The 14,764-nt window shown below is 34.8% G+C and overlaps 1 protein-coding gene across 1 annotated transcript in view; it reads right to left on the reverse strand.

Moving 5' to 3' along the window:
• Window positions 1-778: 778 nt before the first annotated feature.
• Window positions 779-14,764, reverse strand: part of trim55b (tripartite motif containing 55b) — a 91,272-nt gene continuing 77,286 nt past the window's right edge. Inside the window, exon 8 of the mRNA XM_056450357.1 lies at window positions 779-1,746. Coding sequence (XP_056306332.1) covers window positions 1,739-1,746 — 8 coding nt within the window. The 3' untranslated portion in view covers window positions 779-1,738. The remainder of the gene's footprint in view (window positions 1,747-14,764) is intronic.

A 14,764-nucleotide genomic window follows, 5' to 3' on the forward strand; every position in this document is an offset into this window, starting at 1 on the left:
GTATTATTTGCCCCCTTTAAAATTTTTTTCTTTTTTATAAAAATTTTCCCAAATGATGTTTACAGAGCAAGGACATTTTCACAGTATTCATATATTTTTCTTCTGGAGAAAGTCTTATTTGTTTTATTTGGCTAGAATAGTTAAGCCTGTAAATGCCACTTTAAGCTATATTGAAGTTGTCTTGAAATATCTAGTAAAATATTATTTACTGTCATCATGGCAAAGGTAAAATAAATCAGTTATTAGAGATGAGTGATTAAAACTATTATGTTTAGAAATGTGTTGAAAAAAATCTCTCCTTTAAACAGAATTGGGGAAAAAAAATAACAGGGGGGCTAATAAGGTCAGGGGGGATAATTTATACATAGATTAGGGCTGCACAATAGATCGTTTCAGCACGATATTGCAATGTGCACATCCACAATAGTCACATTGCAAGATATGTATTAGTGTGAAAGTTTATGATTTGCATGTGTTTTTAGACTCATGACTGTGCATTTCAGGAGAGTTTAAAACATGTGGAATCAAAAAATTATAATGTTTGGAGGCGTAATTATATTTACTAGTTATGCAAAAAAAAAAAAAAAACTTAATTAGAATGTTTGTCTTGTAACTATTTCAACTATCTACATTTCAAAGCACAAGATTAGTTTAATTCCCCTTTGGCTGGTAATTAAATTGTTTTAAGGAAAAAAATTTACCTCTGAAGGTAAAAACAAAACAATATTGTTACTTGGTCTACGAATTTTTTAGATATTTGGACTAGAAAGAGACAAAGCAAAATAATAAAAGCATTTTAGTGCATTGTGATTATACATTTTTGTACCTGAATACATTTAGACTTCCCAGCTGTCAAATAGAGCTATTCAAACCACCAGGTGAAACAATATTCATATCACAATACTTATCGCAGAAAGATAAAATATCTCATTATGACTATTTTCAAATATTGTGCAGCTCTATGCACGTTTACTATGCACTTTAAAGCTTCTTTTCCTCCACATGGATTTACTTCAGTCCAGAAAACATTTAAGAACACTTCAGTTGTTATCCACTTGGTGGCACCATTGTTTCAGTTTTAGTTAGTGTTTTTTTACGTGGATAAAGTGCTTGTTTATTCATATAAAAAGTTAAGATCCTAACGGAGAAAACAAGACCTGGAATTTACATAACAAAATCTTGAAGCATCTCATGCAATATTTGTTCATATTTCCCACAAAGCTCTCATGCAATGCTGTCACAACCCCTTGACAATTAAACAACACAACCTGTAAATTTGGATTATGTTTCAGTTTCCTAATGATCCTCTTTCATCACAACTAATGGATAATAAAGGGAATAACACAAGCACCATTCTGCACAATCATGTAGCTTTCTTTGACTGCTGATGTGCATCTGTATGGAGTGCCAGTGGGTTTCTTTCATTCAGCGCAGGTAATTATTTCGGTGACAGGACTGAACAGAAGAGCTTGGAGAGCTTTGAAGAATCACCTCTCACCCTCAGAGAGGCACGGTGTGGTCCAGGATAGCTGGCCAGAAGAGATGGGATTTCCTCTCATGAGTTTTCCTCCTCATCAGCATGAAGACCCTGTCTCATTTTCCTCTCAGACCCAGGCTATGTACTTTTGACTGCCGTGTTCCCCCCGAGACTCAGACGGCAGATTTCCATCGGTGGGTCCCGTGGCTAATAGATTCTCCTCCGACTGCTCGTGAAGCGCTGTGCTCAAGCTCGAAAAGGTTATCGGTCTGTGTCATAATCAAAAAAGAGAATAAACAGAAAGATCATTTACAAAGAGAAGAGACTCTCTCCTTAAGACAACCGAGAGGATTTGGGGGGACACATTTTTTGAGCCAATTGCAATGTGACATAAGTGTGCTGATTCAAGGTTAAGGATTTTCTCTTTTATCGTTCTTGAATGCTGAGATTCCCCTGAGTATTGTTTGACGTAATCCCGCTTGAATAACTTCATTTAAGTGACATTCATTTCATTCTGGTCCTCTCAAAGGTTTTCATGCAAACTAATTATTTTTTCATCAACAGGAGCAAAATTGCACACTGGGAAAGAAAATGCATGCTCTCGTATACTTGCTAATCAATCTAAATGTTAATTAGCATCCACTTTCTTAAACGAGTAAATTAATTCAGACACATTTTAGGACAAACAAGGTTTTAGGTCGTGGTAGCCAGACGTGTATCATGGTTTTATTACGCTAACTTTGGTTAAACAAATTATCAATAGGCCTACACCAAAAACAATAAAAACATTGTTTATTTTAATAAGGGTGGGATTTTTTTGTGTATGTGTTGTTTTTTGTTCATTGCACATATATTTTTTAAAGACTCTTTCCGCACATTGCCTCGTTTAGCCAGTAGGTGGAGGAAGCTGAACGAGTCATTAAATCATCCACGAACCAATTCGTTCAAAGCACCGATAAATTCAGGAGCAAGGCTCAATTGCGAGTCTTTGTTATTAAAAATACTCTTTCTGTTCAGCTGAATTAACAGCTGAATTTTACAACAATAAAAACATGTTTAATTTTAGTAGGCCTAAGTGTGGGATTTTTTTATCAATGTTTCTCTTTAAACGACTTTGGCTTGTTTCATCGTTCAGCAGCCGGTGGAGAAAGGTGAACGAGTTATTGAATCATTTAGGAATCAATTCGTTCAAAGCACTGATTCAGTCAGGAGCGAGGCAACGGTCAAATTTGCAATGCTTTGTTAGAATAATATTCTATCTGTTCAGCCACAATAACAGCTTAATTTTACAACTATAAAAAACATTGTTAATTTTAGTAGCCCTAAGTGTGGGGTTTCTTGTATCTTTTTTCTGTTTTACCCACTCTTTTGGCTTGCAACGTTCAGCCAGTAGGTAGGTGGAGAAAGGCGAACGAGTCATTAAATCATTAACGAACCAATTCGTTCAAAAGCACTGATTCATTCAGGAGCAAGGCAACGGTCAATTCTGCGAGTCTTTGTTATGTTGAAAATACTGTCTGTTTAGCCGAAACAACAGCTTAATTTTACAACAACAAAAACAATGTTAATTTTAGTAGGCCTAAGTGTAAGATTTCTTTGTATCTATTATTTCCCTCTCTTTTAACGACTCTTTTGGCTTGTTGAAAGGTGAATGAGTCATTGAATCATTTACGAACCAATTCGTTCAAAGCACTGATTCATTCCAGATCGTCATGGATTTTAACTGAAACGTAAACGTTCAATTCCCCCAATCTTTGTTATTAAAAACTGTCCTGTCTGCTCAGCCAATGAAGACACAACACAACCTCTGTAAGTACCCCAGCTTCAATTGTATTTAAGCTTTTTTTTGATCAAGTGCACTCACAACAGTTCAAATTAGAAAGATTATGTCCGAGTGTCAGTGAATCTTTGTTTAAGCAGAAATATGAAACGGTTCAACATGATAGCTTCAATGAATAAGTTTGCTAATTGTTTACATATTTTGACATGAGACAGATCAAACTTACTGGTGTTTCCTCACTCCTTTTAGCAACAAATCAGTTGTCGCTTTTCACAATTAGGTCTCCATTAGATCTCCAAAAGATAGCATTGGCTTAAATTAATTTAGGCTATACACTCTTATTAGCTTCTTATCACAGATCCTACAAAATCATGTTGCGAGAAACATTGTTTGAGCCTTGTTTATAATGACCAGTAATGTGTTTTTGTTAGCCTATGCTAACATAAAATGCATAATAGCATTACAGCTTAAAATATGTTCTCAAATACTCTTTATTGTACATCTAATTACACATATATATTTACACACACACACACACACACACATATATATATATATATATATATATATATATATATATATATATATATATATATATATATCCTCTACTGCACGCATTATGATAGATCTATAAAAAATATTTGACTGTTTTTCTTTTCTTAAAATGGTTTAACTTGAATTACTGTAAAAGAATTGGGGTATTTTTTAAGGTACTTTATGTTGCAGTATTATAAACTTTAACACAGAACTTATAAATGACACTTTATACATACTTTTCAACAACTCATATTCCAACAGCTTTTATTTATTTCATTTGTTTTTGCTGAACATTATTGAAAACAAACATAATATTGTATTATCATCCATACAACATACAGTAGGTATAGATATTTCCTGCAATAAATATTATAACAAATTAACAACTCTAATATATCCAGATGCATCGGAATAATGTAGCTACTAGCTAACAATGTTTGCATTTTATATTATATACTATACTACGCCTGACTTATCTACCTCTGAGCTAACTTACCTGAACTGTCTCCATCACTGCTCTTATCAAATGTCCAATCTGCATCATTCTCATGCTCACTAAAACCCATCTCATCCTCACGTTCATCTGCAGTAAGAGCCAGTTCTGTTCTGTTCTTTTCTTCTTTCACTAACCTTAGAACATGGTGGTCCTCACTAATACACTGTTCCCTGTATTCATATCTTATTAAAAGCATTGCCATTAAAATCTGATTTTATCCATAAGGCAAATTCCATTAACATATAGGCCCACATGGAATCTGCGTGCTCAGAATTCCGCAGATTTTTAGCCCATCATTAATTCTGTTTATTTACTTGTTTAATTGTGTGTAAATCTATATTTATTCAGTTTTTTAATTAATTACAGTAATATTATTGACTAATATGAAAATGTTCATCTCATTTATGTACAATGCAGTTTGTGCAGTAATATTTTCTGTCTTTTAATAGATCTATTATATGAGAGACCTGCTTTGTCGAATCTAATTGGATTTGCATTTTAAACATTAAATAAAAGTTAAAAAGGTATTACTTTTTATTTAATATATTAAGGTTTTGGCTATGAGACTCCTAAATAATTCCGCAGAAATGCCCAGATTATTACCAAAATTCTCCGCTCAAAAAGCAAAAAACGTCCACAGATTCCGTCTGGCCCTACATATCAACATTATATTACTAGCATTCATGTTGTTATTGTTACATCTTAAAAGATCACAGCTGATCTTGCCAGCTAGCTAACCTAACGCAATATTGCACATTCCACTATTCCATTTGGCAACACGTACATTTGATCGATTCACAAAAATTAACTTGATAAAAACTTCTTTGAGTTGTGAATATGTCACCATAACATACTGGAGGTGATGTCTCAGATTTTTTTTGTGTATCTGACTTGAGTTGATCCTTTGTTTTCATTGACGTTTACATTGCATTCAGACAGCAGCTCTCACAATAAATGCCAGTCTGTCAGAAATCGCGCCACAGAAAAATACTGCACGTAATGTGACTTAACCAAAGCACATCATTGGCTAAACTAAGGTCTTCTCTTTCCAACTAAAAATTAGAACATTGGTCTTAAAGAAACAGTGACTGTATGTGTGTGAATGCGAAAGTGTATGGGTGTTTCCCAGTACTAGCTTTGTGGCTAGAAGGGCATCCGCTGCATAAACATATGCTGGATAAGTTGGCGGTTCATTCCGCTGTGGCGATCCCTGATTAATAAGGGACTAAGCCGAAAATAAAATAAATGAATGAACTATATACTATACTACGCCTATCTTATCTCCCTCTGAGCTAACTTACCTGAACTGTCTCCATCACTAAAATAACTAAAACCCATTTTATCCTCACTAAAACCCATTTTATCCTCCCGATCTTCTGCAGGAAGAGCCAGTTCTATCCTTTTCTTCTATTACTAAACCATAGAACATGGTGGTCCTCACTAATACACTGTTCCCTGTATTCATATCTAATCAAATGTACCATTGCCATTATAATTAGATTTTTATCCATAATGCAAATGCCATTAACTTATGACTAATCAACATTTTATTATAGCATTCATGTTGTTATTTTCACAACTTAAAAGATCACAGCTGACCTTGCTAGCTAGCTAATCTAATGCAATATTGCACATTCCACTATTGCACAGTGTTGCCATTTGGCAACACACACACATTTGATCGATTTACAAATTTGCTAAAAACTTTTTTGAGTTGTGAAAATGTCATCATAACTTACTGGAGGTGACATCTCAGATTTTTTGTGCATCTAACATGAGTTGATCCTTTGTTTTTATTGACGTTTTCATTTGCATTCAGACAGCAGCTACTCTCAATAAACGCCAGTCTGTCAGAAATCGCGCTACAGAAAAACACTGCACATCATGTGACTTAACCAAAGCACATCATTGGCTAAACAAAGGTCTTCTTTTTCCAACAACAAAATAGAACCTTGGTCTTAAAGAAACAGTGACCGTGTTTGTATGTCTGCGAGAGTGTATGAGTGTTTCCCAGTACTAGCTTTGTGGCTGAAAGGGCATCCGCTGCATAAAACATATGCTGGATAAGTTGGCGGTTCATTCCGCTGTGGCAATCCCTGATTAATAAAGGGACTAAGCCGAAAATAAAATAAATGAATGAACTATATACTATACTACGCCTGTCTTATCTCCCTCTGAGCTAACTTACCTGAACTGTCTCCATCACTAAAATCAAAAACCCATTTCATCCTCACGTTCATCTGCAGGAAGAGCCAGTTCTGTCCTTTTCTTCGATCACTAACCATAGAACATGGTGGTCCTCACTAAAACAGTTCCCTGTATTCATTTCTAATCAAAAGTACCATTGCCATTATAATTAGATTTTTATCCATAATGCAAATGCCATTAATTTATGACTAATCAACATTTTATTATACCATTCATGTTGTCATAGTTACAATTTAAAAGATTACAGCTGACCTTGCTAGCTAGCTAACCTAATGCAATATTGCACATTCCACTATTGCACAGTGTTGCCATTTGGCAACACACACATTTACAAAAAATTAACTTGATAAAAACTTCTTTGAGTTGTGAATATGTCACCATAACATACTGGAGGTGAAGTCTCAGATTTATTTATAGATCTGACATGAGTTGATCCTTTGTTTTTATTGATGTGTTAATTTGCATTCAGGAGTTATTCACAATAAATGCCAGTCTGTCAGAAATCGCGCCACAGAAAAACACTGCACGTCATGTGACTTAAACGGAGCACGTCATTGGCTAAACTAAGGTCTTCTCTTTCCAACTAAAAATCAGAACGTTGGTCTTAAAGCAACCGTGACAGTATGTGTGTGAATGCGAGAGTGTATGGATGTTTTTTGGCGACTGGAAGGGCATCCGATGCATAAAACAGATGCTGGAATAATTGACGGTTCATTCCGCTGTGGCGAGCCCTGATAAATAAGGGACTAAGCCGAAGGATAATGAACTAATGAAAAAGTTTTTAGTTTTCATTTACTAAAATAACCTTGATCTGTTATTCACTGAACAGCTGTATTTATTTTTATTAAACAAACATGAATAAAATTGACCCAAATTAATTTCTAATTTATATTTTGGTTATCAACAACATGCCGCAGTGGTGTTTCTAGAACCAAACTTGTAATTGTGTTCTGTTCATTTCCCTTTTTTTGACTATATGCAGTCAAGGTTGGACACTATTGCAAGACAAGAAGCGGATGTCAGAGAATTATGATGTGAATTCATCTTGACATGCTTGTCAACAAAGACTGCCTTGATTCCCAATGTATTGTCAGACCTATGTATAGCAATGCAGACAATATATATTTAGAGCAAGAAAAGCCATGGAATCCAAGCTGTCTCAGTTTGAAGAGCTCTGCGGGGAAGTGCGCACATGGACAATTGATGTAGTTAAAGATCGCAGCTAGCCACAATCAATTCATTAACGTGCCCAATATAGAGCCTTGGAAATAAATCTCATGTCAAACCAAGAGTAATTTCCTGACTATAAGGGCCTGATTGCATATGCTCTGTGTGAAAATATTTGCTTAATTATGACTGACGTCTGGCTTCAGCTAGTTCAGCATTGTCATATGATAAAGCATCAAGCAGAGAGCATCACATGCCATTTGTTTGATGAGAGCCCCAAAGCGCACAACATCCATCTAATTGTTTACTAAAGATAGCTTACAGGTACGTGAAGAATCTTGTCACAGCACCCAAAGCAGTGATTCTGCATTTAACAATGTCAACAGATCACGAAATGGCACTGTTTTATTTTGGGCTTCACTAATTACAGCCGGTATTTGAGGCGTCCTGTAAAAGTGAAGCTTCTGACAGCTATGGAAATGAGAATAGGAATGGCGCTCTTCTTGTGTATGCCTTCAGGTAGAGAATTTTAATGAGAGGTGAGCGCTATATTAACGGTTCAAAATTGTTTTCATTAAGGTCTCATGTTCGGTTGTTTTGGTGATGGGTTATTGAGTTTTTGTTTTGTCATTTTGAGAACATGTGCCTGTGTTCCCAAGATTTGAAATCCTGGTTAAATTTCCCTAAGGTATTCCCAATTTTATTGGATGTATCGTGGATGTAGTGTTACAGAGGTTAGTTCACAGCAAAAATATAAATTCATTTACTCACCGTCATGTTTCTCGAAACTCATAAGACTCATTCAGCCTTAAACAACGTTATTTTTAATGAAATATAAGAGATACCTATCCCTTCAATGAAAGTCTATTGCACCAAAACTGTGTTTTTAGCTTTTCTGTTACATGATGACAATAGTGTTTATGAGACCTGAAAATGGGAATTTATTACAATGGCTAAAAGTGATTTAAGGCAAGGCAAGGCAAGTTTATTTATATAGCACATTTCATACACAGTGGCAATTCAAAGTGCTTTACATAAACAGGAATAAAAGAAACAAGTATAAGAAAAATAAAAACAAATAATAAAAATGGTTAAAAAAAAAAAAAATAAGCATAAAAACAGATAAAATGTGTTATAAAAGAATGAAAAAGAAAAGAATAGTGCGATATGTCGGACGTAGCACAGTGCTCATTCAGTAAAGGCACAGCTAAACAGATGTGTTTTCAGTCTTGATTTGAATGTGCCTAATGTTGGAGCACATCTGATCATTTCTGGAAGCTGATTCCAGCAGTGAGGGGCGTAGTAGCTGAAAGCTGATTCACCCTGCTTTGACTGAACTCTTGGAATTTCTAGTTTATTTGATCCTAAAGATCTGAGTGATCTGTTGGTATCAATTTAAAAATTATACTGTTATCTATATAAACAAAACAATATACTTTGAGAAAACTGTAAAAAAGAAAATCAAACTAATTGTACGAATGAGATACAAATTGCCGTGATCATTGAACGATTCACTTAATTCAAAATTTGATTGGATTTACAATTTCGATTTAATGACTCTATTCTCGCATATGAACAGTAGTTATAAAGTGTTTCCTGTGTAACTTAACATGAACGCTATTTTTTTAACACTAATATGTGTGAGTCTTGAGAGATTCATTCATCCAAACTCTAATTATATAGCATTTTGTTTGCATCTCAACACATTTGAATTGATTTTCAACCACTACGCAGATTATCATTGCATCTCTTGTCATGCTCACTGCAAGTGCAAAGTTCTCAGATTTATTTTTTTCAAAGTGACATGAATGATTCAGCAGTTTTACTTGTTTTCATAGATGTAAATGGTATTATTTTGACTGCATCTTTTCACAAAGCTTTTTAGTACATTATCTTAATGTTGACTTTATTATTCACATATAAACATTAATCAAAAGCTTAGCCATACTTGCTTGATGCATGAAAGCAAACATTACTGGTTCTTGCAGAAGTTCATAATTGATGCACAACAAAAGATTTAATTCTTCATTGATTTCACATCATGCTCGAATTACTGTGTTAAAATTTGAAGGCTGTAAACACTGTTAGCACATCAAGGTTTATACGTAAGCCTAAATTAAATCTGTTCATTTTCTAACACCATATCCTAAATAACAAATGATGTTGACAACAATTTGGTTGTCCGCACCAGAAGCGGACCCCAGAAGTGGTTATTAATTAGCAAATAATATAACTATTACGTACGTAATCATTATGAGAACAGGTTACTTTGTAACCAAGTGTCCTAATAACACGCTACATGACAAGATACACAGTGATAAGCAGTTGTAAGCAAAATGTCATGATATCTCATGCGATTGTTTTCTGACAGAGACAGAGTGCATCTTAAAATACAAGAATGACACTTCGCATCAGGGGCAATTTTAGGGGGGCTCAGCTTATGAGAAATAAAAAAATATATATATAGATATATATATGTGTGTGTGTATGTGTGTGTATATATATATATATATATATATATATGTGTGTGTATATGTATATATGTATATGTACTACAAAACTACAAAAATAAAATAAGTAAGACTTTTTCCAGAAGAAAAAATATTATAGGTAATACTGCGAAAAATTTCTTGCTCTGTTAAACATCATTTGGGAAATATTTATAGATTAAAAAAAAATTCACAAGAGGGCGAATAATTTAGACTTTAACTGTAATTGTTTAGAATAATCGTGATTACAATTATGACCAAAATAATCGTGATTATGATTTTTTCCCATAATCGAGCAGCCCTACTACACTCCTAACCAATTAGAGAGGTTTATAGAGAAGTTTGTTAACATTATAATTAGTACATGCTGAGTGACCTAGTAAAGTAGCACTTTTGCGGCTTACATCAATATCTTCATCATACGATATACTGTGATAAAAGCTTAATCAATTAATCACAAGAAAACTGATACCAGCAGAAGCCTAATTGCTTTGTTTTTTTCACAGAAAAACTAAATATTACAATATCAGATTTTTCCAGTATTGTACAGTCCTACAGTTTATGAAGTGTAAAGTGAAAAGACTTTCATTAGAGGGACAATGACAGAAATCCAAAAATATCTTCATTTGTGTTTTAAAGACAAACCAATTTCTTAGGTTTGGAATTGTATGAGGCTGAATAAATGATGATTGGATTTTTATTTTGCTTGAACTAACCCGTTAAGTCATGTATTTCCCCAGCAGAGCATGATCAGTTTTGAGAATGCAACATGTACCTGAAGGTCACGCAACCATGGTGTCGGTGGGGGGAGTGATCAGAGGGATCTTTAACACTTTCTGACTGTTGCACCTTCAGTGATCCATGAACCATGAAACGATAGGGACCGATATCCTCTAAACAGGAGGTAAAGCTCAGTTGTTGGGGTGACTATTCACTTCTCAGGGAGATTGCCGTTGACCTGTCGTAAACAGAGGGCATGATGGGCAGAGAAGGGAAGCAAACAAAAGGGCAATGATTTCATGCCCGTCTGACTTAATCCGAGTGACCGTATAGCGAAAGATGCTCAGTTGGATGTGTTCTCGTATTTTTAGCCCAGCGTTATGTAAATGAAACAGACCCACTTGGCCTGGGACATCCAATTAGATGGACTCACATGGTGGGGAAAAACTGTGTCAGGAAATCCACGGATCGTGATTTCCCTCTGAATCAGTGCATCTCATGTCTATACTGTCAATTAAAGGGATCGGTTTAACCCAATGTCATAGAAATAATGCTTTTAATATTTGCATTACAAAACAGGATATCAAATATGACCACAATGCATTTTTGAGTAAATTGCTCATAAATGTATTGTTGCAATGAACTTAGAGCAGCAATTTATGTAAGAATGTTATACAAAGTCTGTTGACAAGTACAAAGCCTTTATCCTGAAGCTTGTTCTGCTCATATTTATTGAACAAAACATAAAAATGGATTTAAAGGTCAAGTAAACTCTGATTGTGTACAGCAAAGAAATGGTTTTTATAAATGTTTATTTCCCTCAATGATATCAGCTTGTATGAAGGTAAAACATCATGCTTTTACTGTCTGTACTTTTTTTTTTGTTGCTATAAAAGCATTTTTTTATTAATCCAGTCAAAAATATTTTCTAAAACTTCCCATTTAAAAATAATAGTTTTGATTTCTCTGAGATCATACATTTGGGAGATAATTTTTAAACATTCTCACACTCTGGGCTCTATTTTAACAATCTAGGCACAAAGTCTAAAGTGTATGGTGCAAAAGCATTGGGCAAAAGGACCTGTCCGAATCCACTTTTGCTATTTTAACGACGAAAAAATATGATTTGCGCCGCTGCACATGGTCTAACAGGGTTGTGCTTATTCTCTTATTGAGTTATGGGTGTGTTTTGAGCATAACATGCATTAAACCAGAGTCTCGTCTCTCATTCCCTTTACGAGTTAGTTGTGTCACGCCATGGCGCATTTGCTATTTACGTGGCGGACTTTGTAAGTGGAAAAACTGAATGGACAAACTGAATGTTTTACTAGCCAGAAAAGCCATAAAGAATGAGCCTCCTTCATTCACCCTCTTTACTTCGTCTTTACTTTTACTCTTTACTTTACTCCTTTTGTGGATAAGGAAACTCTGTGCGGGACTTTAGACCAGCTTTTAGTTGGTCAATGGTGCAGTCTATTTTAGATTCTGAAAATAGCAAGCACCAACAATGCACCTTAACACGCCTCAATTATAGACCAGCACAATTATAGTCCACAAAGTAGCGCAAATGGATTTGCTATTTAAACAACATGGTGCAAAATTTGAAAATTAGTGTTGCACTGGTCTGAAAATAGCAACAAATTGTGTGTGTATGATAGGGCTGTATGAACAGTAGGGCTTCATGATATTGGATGAATCTGACATTGCGATATTTTATTTTTCTGCAATATAAATTGCAATATGAATACAATTTCACCAGATGACTTGAATAGTTTGTTTAGTAAGAAACTTTCTCATACGTTATGCGCCCGCTTCAAATGTTGTCACTTGAGTGAATGGGCGTTATCAGTGGTTATCAGCTGATAGATATGGGCCAGTAGTGGACATCAGTGCCTACTAGTATCATACATCCCCATGGTTTATCAGATATACTAATAGAGAATAGCTCCAGATCTGTTTTTACATTACTGTGACAGTTGGGTTAAGGTTGGGGTAGGGGTAGACGTTAATAAAATGCAATTAATAGGAAATTTGATAAATAATATAAATAATTCTCATCAACTTCTGGCAGCAGCCATATGTGATCTATGGCTGATTAACCATGTGGATGGATGATAACAGCCTTCTGAGCCTACCAGTAGGTGCAGAAGCCCTTACTGGCTCATATTTATCAGCTGCTAACCACTGATATTGGCCATTCAATCGAGTGATATCATTCGAATTGGCTGACGATAATTGAACTTCAAGCGAGAATGACGTCGACTGCAGCTTTCTGTTGAACACCACACCCATTAAAAGGGTATCATTGGTACCCTTTAGCAGTGAAGACACAAGCCTGATAAAGGTGACCTGTACCGAACCGTACTGTATCATACTGTAGCGTACTGTACCACTCAGTGGAAACGAGGCAAAATTGAATAATTAAATGTAAAATAACACTTTATAGTCTTCATTGTATTAATAATTCAGTAAAATTATTCTTCATTGACTTTACAAACGTACTTTTTTGTGCCTGAATGCTTTACACACTTTTGAACTGCCTTAAAAACATATGCAAATGATAAAGTTTCACTCTGTTATTGGCATACTTTACAATGACTCCACAAATCTCATGTATTCTCAACTGTTGTGCTGATCAACTATAATGCCAACTCAGCCTCTTTCACTATACGGTCACTCTGCAGCTCTAATTGCAGTGTCACGTCATACTAATGTTGCATATACTACCTGACAAAAGTTGTCATTGATCCCAGTAGTAAGAGCACCAAATAATAACTTGACTTCTAGTTGATCATTTGCAAAAGTGGCAGAAGGTTTTTTCGGATGAATCATCTGTTGAACTGCATCCCAATCATCACAAATGCGGCAGAAGACCTATTGGAACCCGCATGGACCCAAGATTCTCACTGAAATCAGTCAAGTGAAGGAAAAATCATGTTTGGAGTTACATTTAATATGGGGGTGTGCAAGAGATCTGCATAGTGGATGCCAACATCAACAGCCTGAATGTCTGTATCAAGACATTTGTGCTGCCCGTTACATTACAAATCACAGGAGAGGGCAAATTCTTCAGCAGGATGGTGCGTCTTCTCTTACTTCAGCCTCCACATCAAAGTTCCTGAAAGCAAAGAAGGTCAATGTGCTCTAGGATTGGCCAGCCCAGTCACCAGACATGAACATTATTGACCTTCCTGTCCTAATGAAATAATTAAAAATCAAGGCATGATCATATTTTATTTTGGTAAAATAAGCGTAATCTAGAGGGCTTTCATATAAGCCACTTCTGAGACCAAATGATTAACTAGAAGTCAAGTTATTATTTGTTGTTCCTAAAACTTGAATAGGCGACAAAACATTTGTCAGGTAGTGTAGTACTTAATAGTATGTACGATGAAATGGTAAAATGCCTAAAAACAAGTGACAAATAAAAATAATTTAATTGTTTTACAGCAGTTTTTAATAAGAATTAAGTCATATAATTTTGACCACATGGTTAAAGCATTTTTCAGCAGTAACCTTTTCCGTTAAATACATAGAAAGAAGGAAAAGAAAGAAAGAAAGAAAGAAAGAAAGAAAGAAAGAAAGAAAGAAAGAAAGAAAGAAAGAAAGAAAGAAAGAAAGAAAGAAAGAAAGAAAGAAATATTAGAAAACAAACTTAATAAATAAATAACAGATATTTTTCAAGAATTTTGTTTGAAAATTTTCTGAAAATATAGAAAATATAGAAAACCAATTCCGCTTGCTTAACAACAAATTGTCATTTCACTTGTTATTTTTGGACAAAAATAGTTGAAAGAAAATGAATGAATAAGCAGTTTTTTCAGAGAAAGCTACAATGCATAGCTCCAGTATTCTCTGAATGATAGGTGACGTGATGTTGCATTTCACAT

This window comes from Danio aesculapii, chromosome 24, assembly GCF_903798145.1.
Source record: "Danio aesculapii chromosome 24, fDanAes4.1, whole genome shotgun sequence".
NCBI classification, from domain to species: Eukaryota; Metazoa; Chordata; class Actinopteri; order Cypriniformes; family Danionidae; genus Danio; species Danio aesculapii.